This window comes from Triticum aestivum, unplaced genomic scaffold, assembly GCF_018294505.1.
Source record: "Triticum aestivum cultivar Chinese Spring unplaced genomic scaffold, IWGSC CS RefSeq v2.1 scaffold2318, whole genome shotgun sequence".
In the NCBI taxonomy this organism is placed as follows: domain Eukaryota; kingdom Viridiplantae; phylum Streptophyta; class Magnoliopsida; order Poales; family Poaceae; genus Triticum; species Triticum aestivum.
The window spans coordinates 53,957-68,529 of record NW_025226139.1 but is presented as its reverse complement, the minus strand read 5'-3'; the positions used below and the strand labels follow the sequence as shown (position 1 = coordinate 68,529).

General features: G+C 46.2%; 4 protein-coding genes across 11 annotated transcripts in view; 1 reads left to right on the top strand and 3 right to left on the bottom strand.

The window, feature by feature from the left end:
• Nucleotides 1-863: 863 nt before the first annotated feature.
• Nucleotides 864-1,558, top strand: LOC123172484 (cytochrome b5; the record flags this gene model as incomplete). Its single annotated transcript, XM_044589450.1, is given in 2 exon segments — nt 864-930; nt 1,026-1,558. Coding segments are annotated over 2 exon segments (324 nt in total), but the record flags the coding sequence as incomplete, so codon positions are not given.
• Nucleotides 1,559-2,411: 853 nt separating this feature from the next.
• Nucleotides 2,412-9,467, bottom strand: LOC123172482 (glycerol-3-phosphate dehydrogenase [NAD(+)]). Of its 7 annotated transcripts, none has more exons than XM_044589448.1 (12): nt 6,781-7,370; nt 6,106-6,182; nt 5,938-6,010; nt 5,391-5,608; nt 5,196-5,303; nt 4,787-4,850; nt 4,664-4,701; nt 4,485-4,578; nt 4,333-4,387; nt 4,096-4,144; nt 3,887-4,016; nt 2,412-2,700 (listed from the first exon to the last, which is right to left on the bottom strand). In XM_044589448.1, exons 1-12 carry the CDS (start codon nt 6,893-6,895, stop codon nt 2,678-2,680), a joined length of 1,044 nt encoding a protein of 347 aa, XP_044445383.1. In that variant the 5' UTR covers nt 6,896-7,370; the 3' UTR covers nt 2,412-2,677. The 7 variants fall into 7 exon arrangements, with proteins under 7 accessions (XP_044445383.1, XP_044445381.1, XP_044445378.1 ...); XM_044589446.1 differs by having other exon boundaries at nt 4,458-4,578; nt 6,781-7,368; XM_044589449.1 differs by lacking the exons at nt 2,412-2,700; nt 6,781-7,370 and adding exons at nt 7,581-7,716; nt 7,837-9,467 and having other exon boundaries at nt 3,580-4,016; nt 4,458-4,578.
• LOC123172481 (pentatricopeptide repeat-containing protein At1g11290, chloroplastic-like) lies at nt 7,907-10,103 on the bottom strand. 2 transcript variants are annotated; one of them, XM_044589441.1, is made up of 2 exons: nt 8,223-10,103; nt 7,907-8,140 (listed from the first exon to the last, which is right to left on the bottom strand). In XM_044589441.1, exons 1-2 carry the CDS (start codon nt 9,939-9,941, stop codon nt 8,135-8,137), a joined length of 1,725 nt encoding a protein of 574 aa, XP_044445376.1. In that variant the 5' UTR covers nt 9,942-10,103; the 3' UTR covers nt 7,907-8,134. The 2 variants fall into 2 exon arrangements, with proteins under 2 accessions (XP_044445376.1, XP_044445375.1); XM_044589440.1 differs by lacking the exon at nt 7,907-8,140 and having other exon boundaries at nt 8,208-10,103.
• Nucleotides 10,104-11,418: 1,315 nt separating this feature from the next.
• The window catches only part of LOC123172480 (pentatricopeptide repeat-containing protein At3g59040), a 3,964-nt gene continuing 809 nt past the window's right edge, over nt 11,419-14,573 (bottom strand). Inside the window, exons 2-7 of the mRNA XM_044589439.1 lie at nt 13,949-14,273; nt 13,548-13,838; nt 13,014-13,262; nt 12,795-12,919; nt 12,272-12,370; nt 11,419-12,183 (exon numbers count right to left, since the gene is read on the bottom strand). Coding sequence (XP_044445374.1) covers nt 11,499-12,183; nt 12,272-12,370; nt 12,795-12,919; nt 13,014-13,262; nt 13,548-13,838; nt 13,949-14,273 — 1,774 coding nt within the window. The 3' untranslated portion in view covers nt 11,419-11,498. The remainder of the gene's footprint in view (nt 12,184-12,271; nt 12,371-12,794; nt 12,920-13,013; nt 13,263-13,547; nt 13,839-13,948; nt 14,274-14,573) is intronic.

Genomic DNA, 14,573 nt, shown 5'->3' with positions numbered 1-14,573 from the left:
AGCAATCGTTCGTACCCTTTACATGCTTGCTTGCTTGCTTGCTACACTAACCATCTTATGCCTCAAATCATGACAAACAGAGTCGGCTAGTCTGGTCTTCATCTTGCGCCTAGCATCCAATCACCCATCAGGGGCAGGAACGCAGGCGGATCGGACGATCCACTAGCCGCTCTGCCGCCTTTCCTTTTACAACGCCGCTTCATTCCATCCGGCTGTTACGACGGCGTTATTAGGCTAACGCACTCATGTTTCAGTTTAACCAGAAGCCGCCTTGCTTTACAAGGGCACTTTGATTCTTCTTGTTCACGAGCCGCTTGCTTGCTTGCTTGCTTACTGACCATACACACAGATTTTCTTTCAGCCAATCTAGTCTCATTAGGCAGATTCCTTAGCGCTTAGCCGCTTCACATTCGCTGCACCAGTTTTTTCGGTTGAGCTCCTATTATCTTTGCTGTGTACATCTAATATAATTAATTGCTGCCTCATAATTATCACCTTCATTCTTGTTGAATGTTGCCATTGTACCGATTTGGTTGTCCGTGTGCGCGTCAACATCGGTTGGTAGTCTGTCGTCTTCTTGGACCCTGCTTTTCCAAACAAGATGTTGACTCGACCATCAATATTTTCTGGCTGAATTCCAAAATCTGGGCCTTGTAGTCTCAAATGTGCACTTCTTGTTTCTCATGTTTTCCTGCACATGATTTACAACTTTGTTGCAATTCTATACACGTGACACTCCTTGTAGGGAACCTTACTGCTAGAACTAGTACAAAGTTGCAGCACATGCTTTTATATTGGCAAGGCCTTGTGTTATAAAATTTTAAAAACCAAGACTCACTGAAGAATATTATGTGCTCCTGTAGGTGTACAATGTGACCAAGTTTCTCGATGACCACCCTGGAGGCGACGACGTCTTGCTGTCTTCAACAGGTACTGCTCCATCGCATGTTTCTTTGGTAAATATAAACAAGGCTGCAAACAAGGGGATGCAATTTCAGCTCACAAGCTTGCTTTTACATTTGCAGCCAAGGATGCGACCGACGACTTCGAGGACGTGGGGCACAGCACGACCGCCCGGGCGATGATGGACGAGTACTACGTGGGCGAGATCGACGCGACCACGATACCCACCAAGGTCAAGTACACGCCGCCCAAGCAGCCGCACTACAACCAGGACAAGACCCCCGAGTTCGTCATCAAGATCCTCCAGTTCTTGGTCCCCCTCGCGATACTGGGCCTGGCCGTCGCCGTACGGATCTACACCAAGGCGGAGTCTGTCTAGCACCGTCGTCTTATACCAGTCAGTCAGTCAGTCATTCGGAAGTGTCCAAGAGCTGAATAAGTTTTAGTGGGGATTTGCATATTTTGTGTACCAGCGTCACCGTCCTGTCATGGAATCTGGGAACTGCTCTCGACCCGTCGTTGCGTTATGGTTCTACTGACGTCCGCTGTTGAAATCGTGACTCGGGAAAAACGGATAGATACTTGGCTATATTTTCCATATCGCTGGTGAATGTTCAGACATACATATTCTTAATTTGATGTGATTAGTTGTGTATGTGTCACTTTGTTTGTGCCCCTTGTTCGACAGTCTCGGTTGTCACACTGAATGGCCTGTAGGCGCACCAAATTTGTACTGCTGTTGCAGTAGCAGGGCTACATCTTGCACAGAAATAAAAGGCAAATTGACATGTTAATATTGGCAAAAGTGCCAATTTCTTTTAGCGGGGCCCCACATGTCATACACTTGGAGATTGTGGCAAAGGTTTCAGTCATGCTGATGCACATGTTGCACCTGGATTGATATAACCTGATAACTGACCTCTTAAACACATTGAACAGCTGCATTAAGAGCACACCAAAAGCACATTTGTAAGATATGGTAGATTGATGCCACAAATGAATAAACAAAATGAGCTGCATCTATTACTTCCTGAGCCTACCTTTGCCTGGTATTACAAGCTAATGGAATGCTGAGTCTTAGGAAACTCTACGAAGCCCGAATTGTTCAGCACAATTTCAGTACATGTTTCTGGTGCTGGATTTTGTCACTGGATGGCCTGTAGGTGCACCAAATATGTACTGCTCTGGCAATGGCGAGCTACATCTTTTCACAAAAACAAAGAAACATCAGTCATAATAATTGGCAGCCAAGTTAGGCAGGTGTTTAGTTAGCCGACATAATTAGCTTACAAGGGCCACATTTTTTAGCCAGGCCCCACATGTCATACACATGGATTCCAAAGAGGAATCAGCATGCAGCCAAAGATACCTGCCTAGTCATGCTGATGCCAATGTTAGATCAGAAGTGCCACAAGTTTTAGCCAGGTCCCACATGTCATCCACACAGAACTGTGACAGGATTCCAATGAGGAATTATCATGCAGGCAAAGATTCCCAGTCATGGCTGCTGATGCAAATGTTACCTCCTAAAAAACATTTAACAGCCTCCATAGAGTTTATAAACTGTTACAAACAGGTGATGACACCTTGCTTGGTCTTGCTGAAGCCAGCACATATGTAAGATGTGACACATGATGCCACAAATGAATAAACAAAATGAGCTAGCATCTAGCATCTACAACTTCCTGGGCCTTGCTTTGCCAGGAATTGGAAGGTAATGGAATGCTTGGTCTTCGAAAACTTTACAAAGCCCAAATTGTTCTTGATGGCATCTTCAAGATTGACCTTCAGCGAGCCCTGAAAATGGGTTCAGGACAAGGTAGATTCAGTATCCTGACATCTAGCTGAAAGCAACACGATTTCACATTCTTTTACTACTTAAGAAAGAAACTGGGCCAAGAATCTAATTTGAGCATCTCAAGCATAGTATATGACAATATAAATAGGCAACATAAAAAATTGACATCTCAGCATCTAGCTGGGAGCAAATGTTGGCATAAAACCAGCCTCTATGATTTCACCGGTTTTAATTTAAGAAGTAAACTGGGCAACTAATCCAATTTGACCATATCAGGCATTATAATAGTATAGGGCAATAAAAACCAGTAACATACAAATTTAGTTTTGGTTTTTTGTCATCCCATAAATGTGCTAACTTATTAGCAACGTCAAATGTCAACTTCTAGGTAAAGAATTTGAATGTGCTGCATTTCTCATAGTCTACTTGTGTTTTACTGCAATACGAACGGAGTATCTTCCAACAAATATCTCCTTATGTTCATGCTTAGCAGAAGTAACTCACAATTACACTGTCAAGCCTCCCATTTCAAAACTTATAATACAGTTATATACAAATATGATCTTCATTCCGACTGTCATGACCTTTCAATGCAAACTATCACCACAAGACCTTGAAAACTAAATCACTTGAGATCTCCTCACATATATGATACAACGTACCACCATTTAACATTCAATTATCAATTTTTTTCTGATACTTGGAAAATGAAACCAATTTATCCAACATGGTTATAACACAATACAATAGTTTTCCCAACATTATACACTGAGTAATACTAGACCTACTTATCTGATGAAGTCAGATATTCCTGGATGCAAAGGGGGGAAAAGCATAGCTCACATCTCATTAATTTCTGATTTTCAAGCAATTTGAAGTGCAGGTATATACTCTAATTAAACATTAACACGAGGTACAACCTTTCGTGTTCTTTCTCATTTAAGTATCATGTTGTGAAACACCATGGAATTCACTGATTCCTGGGTAAGGTTCACAAACAGCAGTTTCAAGCAACTAGACATGGAAGCATTGACTCATAGGGTCATGCACTTCGATAGGTTACATTCGGTATACCCCGCCTTGTTTCGTTATAATGAGAACTCAGGCAGCAATACAGATTTCAATATGTAGCTCAGTAACATGGAGTTGAACCACCGACGAAGGAGAGGTTGGGCGTATGCTCACTGTATTCAACTATTGATGTAGGAGGTAGTTGTCCGATACAGATCTCATGTACAGTGGATAAAAGCGGAAACAGTTCCTGCCATCCATGATAAGTCAATACTTCATAGACTTCTCTTGCAGTGGATACCCCCTATGAAATGAACAAAATTAGACACACCAAGTAGTCAACGCCTTCATTATACATTATAAATTTCTTATTTTTTCTTTACCTGCAGTTTTTGCCCATGCAACATTTCTGCCTCTAGCTCATCAAAAGACCTGTCATAAAGTTGATGAAATAAAAAGTTATCATATAATCACAGCAGGCAGAAAGAACATAGTCATGCTATGCTAACTGCCTATCTATTTAGCATAGGCCAAAAAGAAACAGGGCATCTTGTTTGGATACTTGAACAGTGGTAGACAGAGTCAAAACTGAGCAGAGATGCAGGGTTTAGAGAAGAAACCTTTTGCCGCCATTTCTTGCAAAGGCTTCTGCCACTCTCCTGTTTCTCCCACCAACTGCCATGGAACGATAACATTTTTTAGTATGTCTGTTCAGTGGTTAATTGAGAACAATGAAGATACGTACGGCATGTAGTTATAAGGTCAGCCACACCACAGCTCTCAAAGAAAGTGTTGTCTCTGACTGAAGGGAACAGAAGTTTAGAGAAAGCACGCATTTCCCGCAAACCAATCCGCATTATCGCAGCCTAATAAACAGAGAAAGATATCATAAGACTATGCCATGCACATTCTTTTCTTCATTGAAAATGCTTTCAGTGATAGAATTGATACCTTGGTGTTGTTTCCCATATCCAAGCCATCAACAAGACCTGCAAATTAATTCACCACTTAGATTACTGGAGTTGAAAGGAAACAGTGAATAAAACCACACAAAATACTACTGTATGCAAAAACCTGCAGCAATCGCCACAACATTTTTCAGTGTCCCACATAGTTCAACTCCCTCAATATCTTCCACCTGTACATGAAGGGTACATAACTAAAGCTGCATTAATAAGAATTCAATTCACAGAATTTACTGAACCTAAATGTAAATTTGCTTCAAATACTCCCAGAAATGTTTCACATTTTTCTGCTGCCATTCCTGTTCATTGGTACCTCAATACCTCATAACTACATTCGAAATTTTACCATTTAGTAAGAAACCTTCCCTTTCCACTTTCACTTTCAAACCCAGTTCTTTTTCGACTTGGCAATTGTAGAAATTTAAAGACCTTCATATTTCACACTTGTCTATCACCATGCCAGGACGGCCAGAACGTGGAAATTTATTAATTTATGAGATTATGGCTGATGATCTTACAATAGCAACTAGGAAGTAAGGAGTGGTGAAAAGTTTAGCCCATCGGTTTGCTGCTTCTTTATCTTCCCTATATCCAATTGTTGCTTCACTGAACTTCTCAACAGCGATCTGCATATGAGATACACACCCACTTACTTTTTCTGTGCCGCTGAAGGCTATAAGGAATTTCGCATGGAAAGTTGAATAAACACTTGCCTCATTTGCAATGTTAGCGCCCATGAGGACACAACAGTTGATTCCAAGTGTATCGGTAATTAGTTTTGATATCATGCATGGTCCTTCCATCTTGACCTCCATGCCCTTGATGAGGGATATAGCCTCAACTCCTGGTCTTAGTTTGCCCACAAGCTTCTTACATATACCCTCCACAAATTGATGGGGAGTCACAAAAACCAGCATATCGGCGTCTTTGACTGAGAAAGCCAGATTAACTATTATGGACAATTATCTGACAACATGCAAAAGGCTTGATGTATAGTTGAAACGATAGTGAAAAAAAAATTAATTATGAATTGTACACTGTTATGTGCATTATTATTTCGTAAGTAGTTTCCATAGGCAAACAAAGCCAAAAGGGACAAACATATCTGTGAACAGCAAAGCTCAAGTCATTAAACCGTCTAACCTTATTTTTGTTTCGCAAGTTTTCTTGATCAACTAGAAGAGCGAATGTGTTACTAGCATCCAAAGTAGTATTTCCTCCTAACGAAAATCAGAAATGGGTTACAGTGCGATTAATTACCTGCACTCTCTAAGTCGGGGTCAGCAATAACATTGGTTCCAAGCTTAATACCAGGTAAGTACTTGCAGTTCTCCTGAAACATGTGAGAATGAAACCATCCGTTACTGTACAAGTCATTGCCCGTTCAAGAATTAAAACAAGACAAATGGAATTAGATTTAACTCTTACGTGTGCTTGGTTAATGGACTCGGATAGCTTCTCGCCTGTTGGCAATGTTTCTTCAAACACCCACATCCTCACTTCATCTGCGAACAAATCAGCCCAAAATCAACACCAACAGGTGCACACATGCATGCATCTTCAGTAACCAAAAGTGCATATTGTTCAAATTTATTTCTACAATTGTGTATGCAGGAGGACACACCACACCAAAGAAAGAGGAACTCTAGCTTGTATCCAAATCGGTCCAAGAAACACTATAGATCAGCGATCTCAAGGATAACCCAGAGACTACTACATGTCCATTCTCCTACATATTGCTAAAAGAGAAAATGCCAGTTTTTCAGGTTAACATTGTTTCCACAGATTGCTAACTGGAAATGCCGTGGATACATATGGCGGCATAGAGACATTTAAGGAGTCAATTTGACCAAATGCTGCTACATGATTTTTGGACTATTATTCTGCTGGTCAGCACCAAATCAGCCCACCAAGAGGATAGGATACATGTGGTCGTCTGTTGCATCGCATTGGTCACATGCATGCTCCCAAAACAGACAGAAACCAGCAATCCAAATGGCATCACCCAACGGCTGGAACACACTGCAAGCACATAGGCAGGCAGAGCCGGCATGTCGTACTGTGCTGTGCCACAGGTCAGAGGCAGAGAGGGAGGGCGGTTACCGTGGAAGGAGGGCAGCTTGGCGGTGTTGGAGGCGAGGAGGCGGGAGGCGACGCTGCCCCAGTTGCCGCTGCCGATGACGGCCACCCGGTGCTTGCCCGCATGCCCGTTCTCCATCTCCGGCGGCCGGCACGGAACGCGGACCAATCCAGCAGCACCGGGCACCAAGAACAAACAAGAAGGGCAACAGCGAGAACAGGGAGGACAGACCGAGAGCAGACCCCGCAATCGGCAGCGAATATATGGAGAGGGGGCGGAGCACAAAAGCCAAGAGAGAATTTTTATAAAGAAGAAACGGTGAAGAATGTTAGGAGGGGGCGGGCGGGCATCCCCAAGATTTGGCGCCTATCTACCCGCGGTTTGCCGCCCGCGACAACGAGGCCGCCGCCGCCGGCATTGCCTTGCCTTGCCTTGCTTGCGGTGGCGACAGGAGGCGAGGGCGCGGAGGAGGAGGAAGAGGATTCGTCGGTCGATCTGGTGGTGGGAAGCCGTGGTCGCTCTCTCCTCCTCCTCCTCCTCCTCGCCTCGGTGGTATCGGAGGGGGAGCCTGGCGCACGTGTGTTCTGGCCCAAGGCAGAAAGGCCCGGCCGGCCCAGCCATGCTTCAGGCGGCAGGCACCAAAGCTGCCTGCCTGCGTGCGCGCGTGCACACAGAATTTGGAAAATGAAGCTGCAATTCATAGGCCGTAATGGTGCATGCCTCATGGTTGAATGGCAAGTAAAGGTGCTGATTTTCCCTAAAGACAAGTAAAGGTGCTGATTTTTTCCTAAAAAGTACAGTAGTAAAGTGCTGATAAACTGACCTGTTGTCAAACCTGGGGTCCTCGTGAGTTTAATCTCAGCCTTTCGTCAGTCGGCGGTCCGATAGACTTGTTTCCAGCAGCATGAATTCTTGGAGTATCAGGGGATTTTTTTATCAACATTGCTGCAATTCATATGCTGTAAATGATGTATAAGTACAGGATGCTGTGATCTCAGCCTTCTTATCTAGCCTGCATCAGTTAACTGAGGTACAGGTGTTGATCTCCCTAAAAACAAGTAACGGTCTGACATAATGACCTGTCTTCTTCACGTATCAGATCTGGATCCTGACAGTTTTAATCTTAGGCTTTGGTTACCCAGCACTCGAGTGGTCTTGGTTTCAGTAGCAGAACATCCTTGCAATATCAGGAAATTTTATCAAATGTGCTGTAATTCATGTGCTTTAATGATGTATAAGTACAGGATACTGTGATGGCACATGACCTGTGCTTTCTTATCCATTGATGCCATGAGCCATCTCTGCTCTCCGAAATATATCAGAGACAGATTTCAGAGGTTCGTCGGATTTATGAGTGGTTTCTGGCATTACCTTCAGTTAACACTGCAACAAAGCTGACCATTAAGTCACTCCCAGTTAACAACGGCGAATTTAAGGGATCTCAACCTTCTTATCCAACCTGTACCTGGTCCTCGACACAGCTCCAAGCAGGGTTCTTCACTATCCCTTTACCTGCCATGGCCTCCCTGATCTCGGCAGCATCACCCCAGTGGCCATCACCGGCAAAGGCCTTTGACAGCTGAACATGGGCAGAGGAGTCGTGAGGGTAGAGCTCGATCAGGCGCGTGGACACCTGGACCGCAATCTCAAGGTTGCCGTGGATCTGGCAGGCACTAAGCAGAGCTCTGTACACCGAGACGCCAGGTTCAGTAGGCATGTCGTTGATCAAAGCCTCTGCTTCTTGGAGATGGCCTGCTCGACCAAGAAGATCGACCACGCACGCGTAGTGCTCTAGCCGTGCCCCTGCGAGAAACCCGTTTGTTTTCATCAAGTTGAAGTACTCCAACCCTGTATCCACCAAACCGGCGTGGCTGCAAGCTGTAAGCACCAACAAGAAGGTTGTGTTGTCTGGCTGAACATTCAGTCTCCTCATCTGTTCAAACACCTCAACCACCTCATTGCCATAACCATGCTGAGCATATCCTGTCAGAAGCGAATTCCAGGAGACCAAGTCAGGCGCTTCCACCGAAGTGAAAACATCCCTGGCTTCCCCTATCTCGCCGCGCCTGACGTACATGGAAATCAATCCATTCTGGACATTCACATCAGACTCATACCCAGTTTTGAGGATGAGAGCATGGACTTGTCTTCCCTCTAGCAGTGAGGATGAGCTCCCTATAGCCTTCAGCATGCTGCCAAAGGTGAACATATCTGTGTCAGCGCCATGCCGTCTCATCTCCAAGAACTGCTGAAATGCCTCGTCACCTCTTCCCAAACAGGAGAGCCCCGAGATCACGGAGTTGAGCGAGACCTGATCCTGACAGGAAACACTCATCTGCACCTTCCTGAAATCATCTAAGATGCCGCACTTGGAGTACATGGTCATAAGAGTGGACAGAACATACGGATTGTGCTCGAGACCCTTCTTTAGCACCGCACAATGCGCTTGCCTCCCATGATTGAGGTCTTCAGGACTCGCAAATGAGCTGAGAAGGCTGCTGTATGTCATCATGTTTGGTGCCACCCCTGACTGTTCCATCTCCCTGACAAACATCATGGCCTCACCAGGTCTTCTGGCTGAGGCAAACCCGCCCACAAGAGCCGTAAAAGTGGCCACATTCTTCTCTTCCATCTCCTCAAGAACCCGCTGAGCAGCCGAAACATCACGGCATTTGGCGTACATGTCCACCAACGCAGTCCCGACGACGACGCTTCCACAGATGCCGCCACTGCACTTGAGGCCAGCGGCGTGGATCATCGCCCCGACGCGGGCGTCCTCCATCCTCGCGCACGCGGCAAGGGCGCTGGACACGGCCGCCGGCGTGGGGGAGAAGCCGGCGCGCACCATGCGCCCGAACGCCTCCACGGCGAGGCCGGGCGCGCTGGACCGCGCGTGGCCGTAGACGAGCACGCTCCAGGTGACGCCGCTCCTCTCGGGCATTTCGTCGAACAGCCGCCGGGCGTCGCTCGGGCGGCCGCAGCGGCAGTAGAAGGCGAGGAGGGCGGTCCCCGCGAAGACGTTGCCGGCCGCGAGGCCGAGCTTGGTGGCCAGCCCATGGCACTGCGCCGCGGCGGACGGGCTCGGCGGAAGCGGGGAGGAGGAGGAGGAGGAGGCGAGGAGCTGGACGAACCCCCGCGGCGTCCGCGCGTCGCGAAGGACGATGCCGGGGGCCAGCAGAGGCATGGAGACGGCGCGAGCAGGTGGCGGGTTCGCCGTCCGGCGAGCGGCGGCGAAATGGCGGTGCTCGCGTCGCGTGGAGCCCCCGTGGTGCGCGCCGGCGCCTGAGAAGCCGTCGTCGTGTGCCGTTTTTGCCGGGAGGGAGCCGTCAGAGATTTAAATGATAATGGAATGGTTTGAATGTGAATTTGAATTTAATTGGTCTTCGATTTGAAATTCCTTGAACATTTTTCTGGAGTACTGAATGCTCCCTCCGTACCAAAAAATATATATATATATCAAAATAAAAAAAATTGGTACATAGGTAGTACCCCTCCCTCCGAAATTACTTGTCGTACAGATGGATAAAAGTCGATGAAGGACTGACCGGCCACCACGCTACTCGCACAGCCATGGCAACTAGCCTACACATGAGCCGCGAGCTCCGCCCGCGAGCCCAGCGGCTCCCACCACCAGGGCAACCGCCCCGACAACTGAGACATCCCGCCGCCACCACCACGACAAATGGACTGCCGAGCACTGGCCACCGACATCCCTCCTTTCCCCCAAACCGCGCCCGTTGGTAGGAAGGAAGCCTGGCCGACCAAAATCAAGTAGGGAAAGGTCGCCAACAGCCATCAGCCACGCCGCAGCCCCGCACCACCCAGGGGACCAGGGCCATCTTCACGACCCACCTGGCTCCTCCAAATATAGGCGGCGGCAAGGCTGGGAGGCTGCCTCCCTTTCTAGACCTAGATCGTCCCTGCCACCACCGACCGCCCGCCGATGCACTCCGCGTTTGAGCCACCGAACAGGGGCCGCCATGGCCCACACTAGGCCACTTCACACGCTTTGTTTGGATGTCTGTATTGGAGGTCTCCGTATTGAATTGGTTTCAATTTCAATTCAGTGAGGAAACTATAATGGATATGAATACGAATTCGCTTGTTTGGATGCCATTGAATTAGCTCATGGAAACTCAGTGACCAAGCTTCGCCCTAAGCGCCAGCGAGGGAGGGGTGAGAAGAGGAAGGGGTGGCGGTGGCTAGCGTTCCCCCTGAGTTCATGCAGGGCGACGCGAGTGGGAAGGGGAGGGTGGGGTGGGGGGGGTGATTTTTGGGGCAATGCCCACCGTCCCTCCTAAATAAGATACAATTGTCATGTATCTTGAACTGAAGAAAAGGGTTCCATAGACAAAACTGAAGTACTACTACTTTTCTTTTTGAGAAACCGGTTCCATCTGTCGACAACAGATGATAAATAACCACCAAAACCTTTTGACCGCGTACAAGTCCATGTTGTGGCAAAAGGTCTTATATTCGGGACTAGATCATAAGAGTGGTCAGCATTTCTCTGGAATCAACCGAAAAAGTATAAACTAACCTGATAAATAATGGCAATTATGCAACAGGGATTCACCACTGGTTCGACTCACTTAACACTTAACAGACAGAGCCAGGCAAAAACACCATCCAGGCACAGCTGTATTGACACATTTCGAGAATACCACCAAGTCCTTTTTTTTCATAGGAAAAGCTATCATAAGTTTTAGAACAAGAAAATATACACCAATGCTTAGACATGTCAAGTCGCAAAATTTAGTTCTCGCTTATCTTTGAAAGAAACAAAATCTAAGTCTTCATCATCCATTTCCTCGTAATCATCATCGTCGTCGTCGTCTTCTTCATCCTCAAAACCACTGCTCCCGGCCCTGTTTCTACCATTTAGATCACTTGTGGACGCGCCATTTAAGGAGTGGTGATGTGCAGTACTATCAGTTAGCCCAGCTTCGTCCACATCAGCGCCTTTGGTACCTAAACTGGCGGGCACGCCGTTGGGTTTTACTTCAAGCTGAACCGCACCATTCCCCGTCAACTCATTCGCCTCTTCCTGTTCTTCAGGTGTTTTAGCAAGAGAAAGCAGGATGTTCTTCGCTTTCTTGTCTGGTGGGTACCCACGTGTTTCCATTTCGTTGAACCAAATGACAGCATTTCCGAAATCTGAGTTCCTGCCATGTGCATCCATGATGGTGGTAAAGATGGTTTGATTGGGTTCAACACCCTGCATCCGCATTCGCTCATAAACCCGCATTACTTTCTCAACATCATCCAACTTGGAGTAGCCTTTCATCAGAGTTCCATAAGCAACAACGTTTGGCCTCAAACCATCGTCTTTGATCCGACGGAAAAATTTCTCAGACCCATCCATATCAGAAGCATTTACATAAGCCAAGAGCATTGTTGTGTAAGAGCAGAGATCAGGCTCAACCCTGCACAAGCAAATTGTGTAACAAGGTAAGAAACCAGCAGATGCACCTTTCTCAAGTTTATAAATTGAAGAATGCAAGTCATACGTACCTGTGTCTTCTCATGGTCTTGAAAACTGTTCGGGCCTCTTCTACTAATCCAGATACTGCGAACGCATCAAGCAAGATGTTGTATGATTTGCGTGTTGGCCTGGAAATATATCATTCAATGAAATCACCAATATTATATTCTAGATTACCTCCTATGAGAAATTAAACACTAATCTGAAGACTGTTCTTCAGCTGGAATGTGGTGAACTTGGCACATTTCTTTAAACTTGTGCATTCAGCAGAGCAGAGGACTTGGTTTCTTTAAATGGCACCGAATTTACTTCCTATGATTATTAGGATCTGAAAAGATGGGTTTGACCACCATCACATGGCACAACATGAATTCGTGGCTATGCAGCCCGATCTAGCGATTGTAACTCAAGTTTCACATGTATGAAGCGCTAACAGCTTAAACATGACAGGCTTATGACTTTAACCAAAATTTTGCCAACAACAGGAATCATCATTACACAAGCCAGCAATGACCAATTCTCAAGTCCCAGCGTGCTAAAACAAAATCGAACCTGATTCCAGCATCAAGCATCTCTTCAAACACCGCCAAAGCTTCATCCTCCCTCCTAGCTTTCCCGTAAGCTTTGATGAGCAGAGAATAGCTCACAACATCTGGTTTTAGCCCGGCTCTTTGCATCTAAAAGTTATGCCATTTGTTAGGGAAGACAAGTAAACAGGTTTATATCTTAAAGTTATGCTGATTGTTGAGTTAATCTAGGGAGGGGAAGCACCTGATCATAAATACTTGACACTTCCTTATAGTCTGCTTCAAATGACATCAAACTATTAAAAGTCACTGTAGACTGGGGGATTCCTCTCTCAGGCATCTGTGCGAATAGCTTACGCGCTTGGGTATAGTCCCCAGCCTTCTTGTACATATAGATCATCATATGAAACATCTTCTGGTCTGGTTTAAAAGAAGCTCTTTTTTCATTAAGAAGGTCCTCGAAAATAGCTTCAGCTTCCTTATATTTGTCGCCCTGTCAGCAACCCCAAATACATTTGTTACGGACCAAGGTACAGTAGTCAAGGAACTGCTATAAATATGTTTAGTTGTTTGATAGGTGCATGGGCTAAAAACAGTAAATATTAACAGAGCAAAAGAGCACACAAATCACAGAATCATGGTGCATTATGCTGAATTAAAGTAGCAAAAGGCGGTATTACCACTGAACTTGACAAAAGAGTAATTGCTGAATACAGGAGTATCATAGTGGATGAAACATTGGATTGCATAAAATGCGAGAGGTCGATTAAATGCGCACCTCAACAAGCGATTTCAGAATGATTTGATATGTGATGGGTGATGGTTCAGGGCCTGACGTCTGCATCTTATGAAACACAGCCTCGGCCTTTCTGTACTGCTTGGCTCTTCCGTATGCCTCCATGAGAGCGGTCTGAGATATCACCGTCGGCCGGTAACCTTTCTTGTTCATGTACTTGAGGACCCTTTCCGCCCTGCTGAAATCTCCCAGCTTCCCGTAAGCCGTGACAAGCATCAAAAAGTCCATCTCGCTGAAGTCCCACCAATGTTGCGTTCGAAGCCATTCAAGAATCTGAAGAAAGAAAGAAAGGAAGGGCACCGCTGGCATTTAAATATTTCAGAATCCTCAAAGCATATTATTGCTCGTGGATTAATACACGCCGCAAGCAAGCGCGTACATACCTCGCTGACCAGATTCCATTTTCTGAGCTGTTTGAACCGCACAAGAGTCCCGAGAACAGTGTCCCTCGGCAGCGTCCCCGTTGTGTTCCGTTGGGTCTTGAGAATGGAAGACACGGCTGACCCAGACTCCTCTATCTCACTCATCATTCTCCTCCAGCTCTTTTGCTTGGCCTCGTCATCGGCGTCCTTGAAGACCTCCTCTTGTCTCTTCTTGCGCACAAACTTTCTGGGCGCCAGCATCCCATGGCAGACCACGTCGAGCCTCTGACCGCCCTCGATCTTCTTCACATTATAAACAGGCCAGCCACAAGATGCCTTTGCATTGCTGACACCATGAAACATGGAGGTATCAAAAGGTTAAGGCAATTTAATGAAACGAACATGATGCCATGAAAATGGAGACCAGAATACTTCAGTTACAAGCAGCCTTTTGTTCATCAAATGATCATACTAAAATAGCAGGTGAGATACGTACATACATACATGAGATTCTCCAATGCATGTATAATGGCAACCTGGATGCACCCACATACCTGACAACGGCGACTAGTAGTGCATTCCCCTCTCTTTTTTTCAAGCAAAATGCATATGCCATTATCACACATGACGTATCTGACTCATCAAG

Coding starts and splice junctions, on each gene's coding strand:
- LOC123172482 (XM_044589442.1), bottom strand. CDS start 6,895: ATGGAGAACGGGCATGCGGGCAAGCACCGGGTGGCCGTCATCGGCAGC. Junction 4,702..4,786: donor TGTTGTGGCGATTGCTGCAG/GTTTTTGCATAC, acceptor ATTAATTTGCAG/GTCTTGTTGATGGCTTGGAT. Junction 4,145..4,332: donor GCAAGAAATGGCGGCAAAAG/GTTTCTTCTCTA, acceptor ACTTTATGACAG/GTCTTTTGATGAGCTAGAGG.
- LOC123172481 (XM_044589440.1), bottom strand. CDS start 9,941: ATGCCTCTGCTGGCCCCCGGCATCGTCCTTCGCGACGCGCGGACGCCG.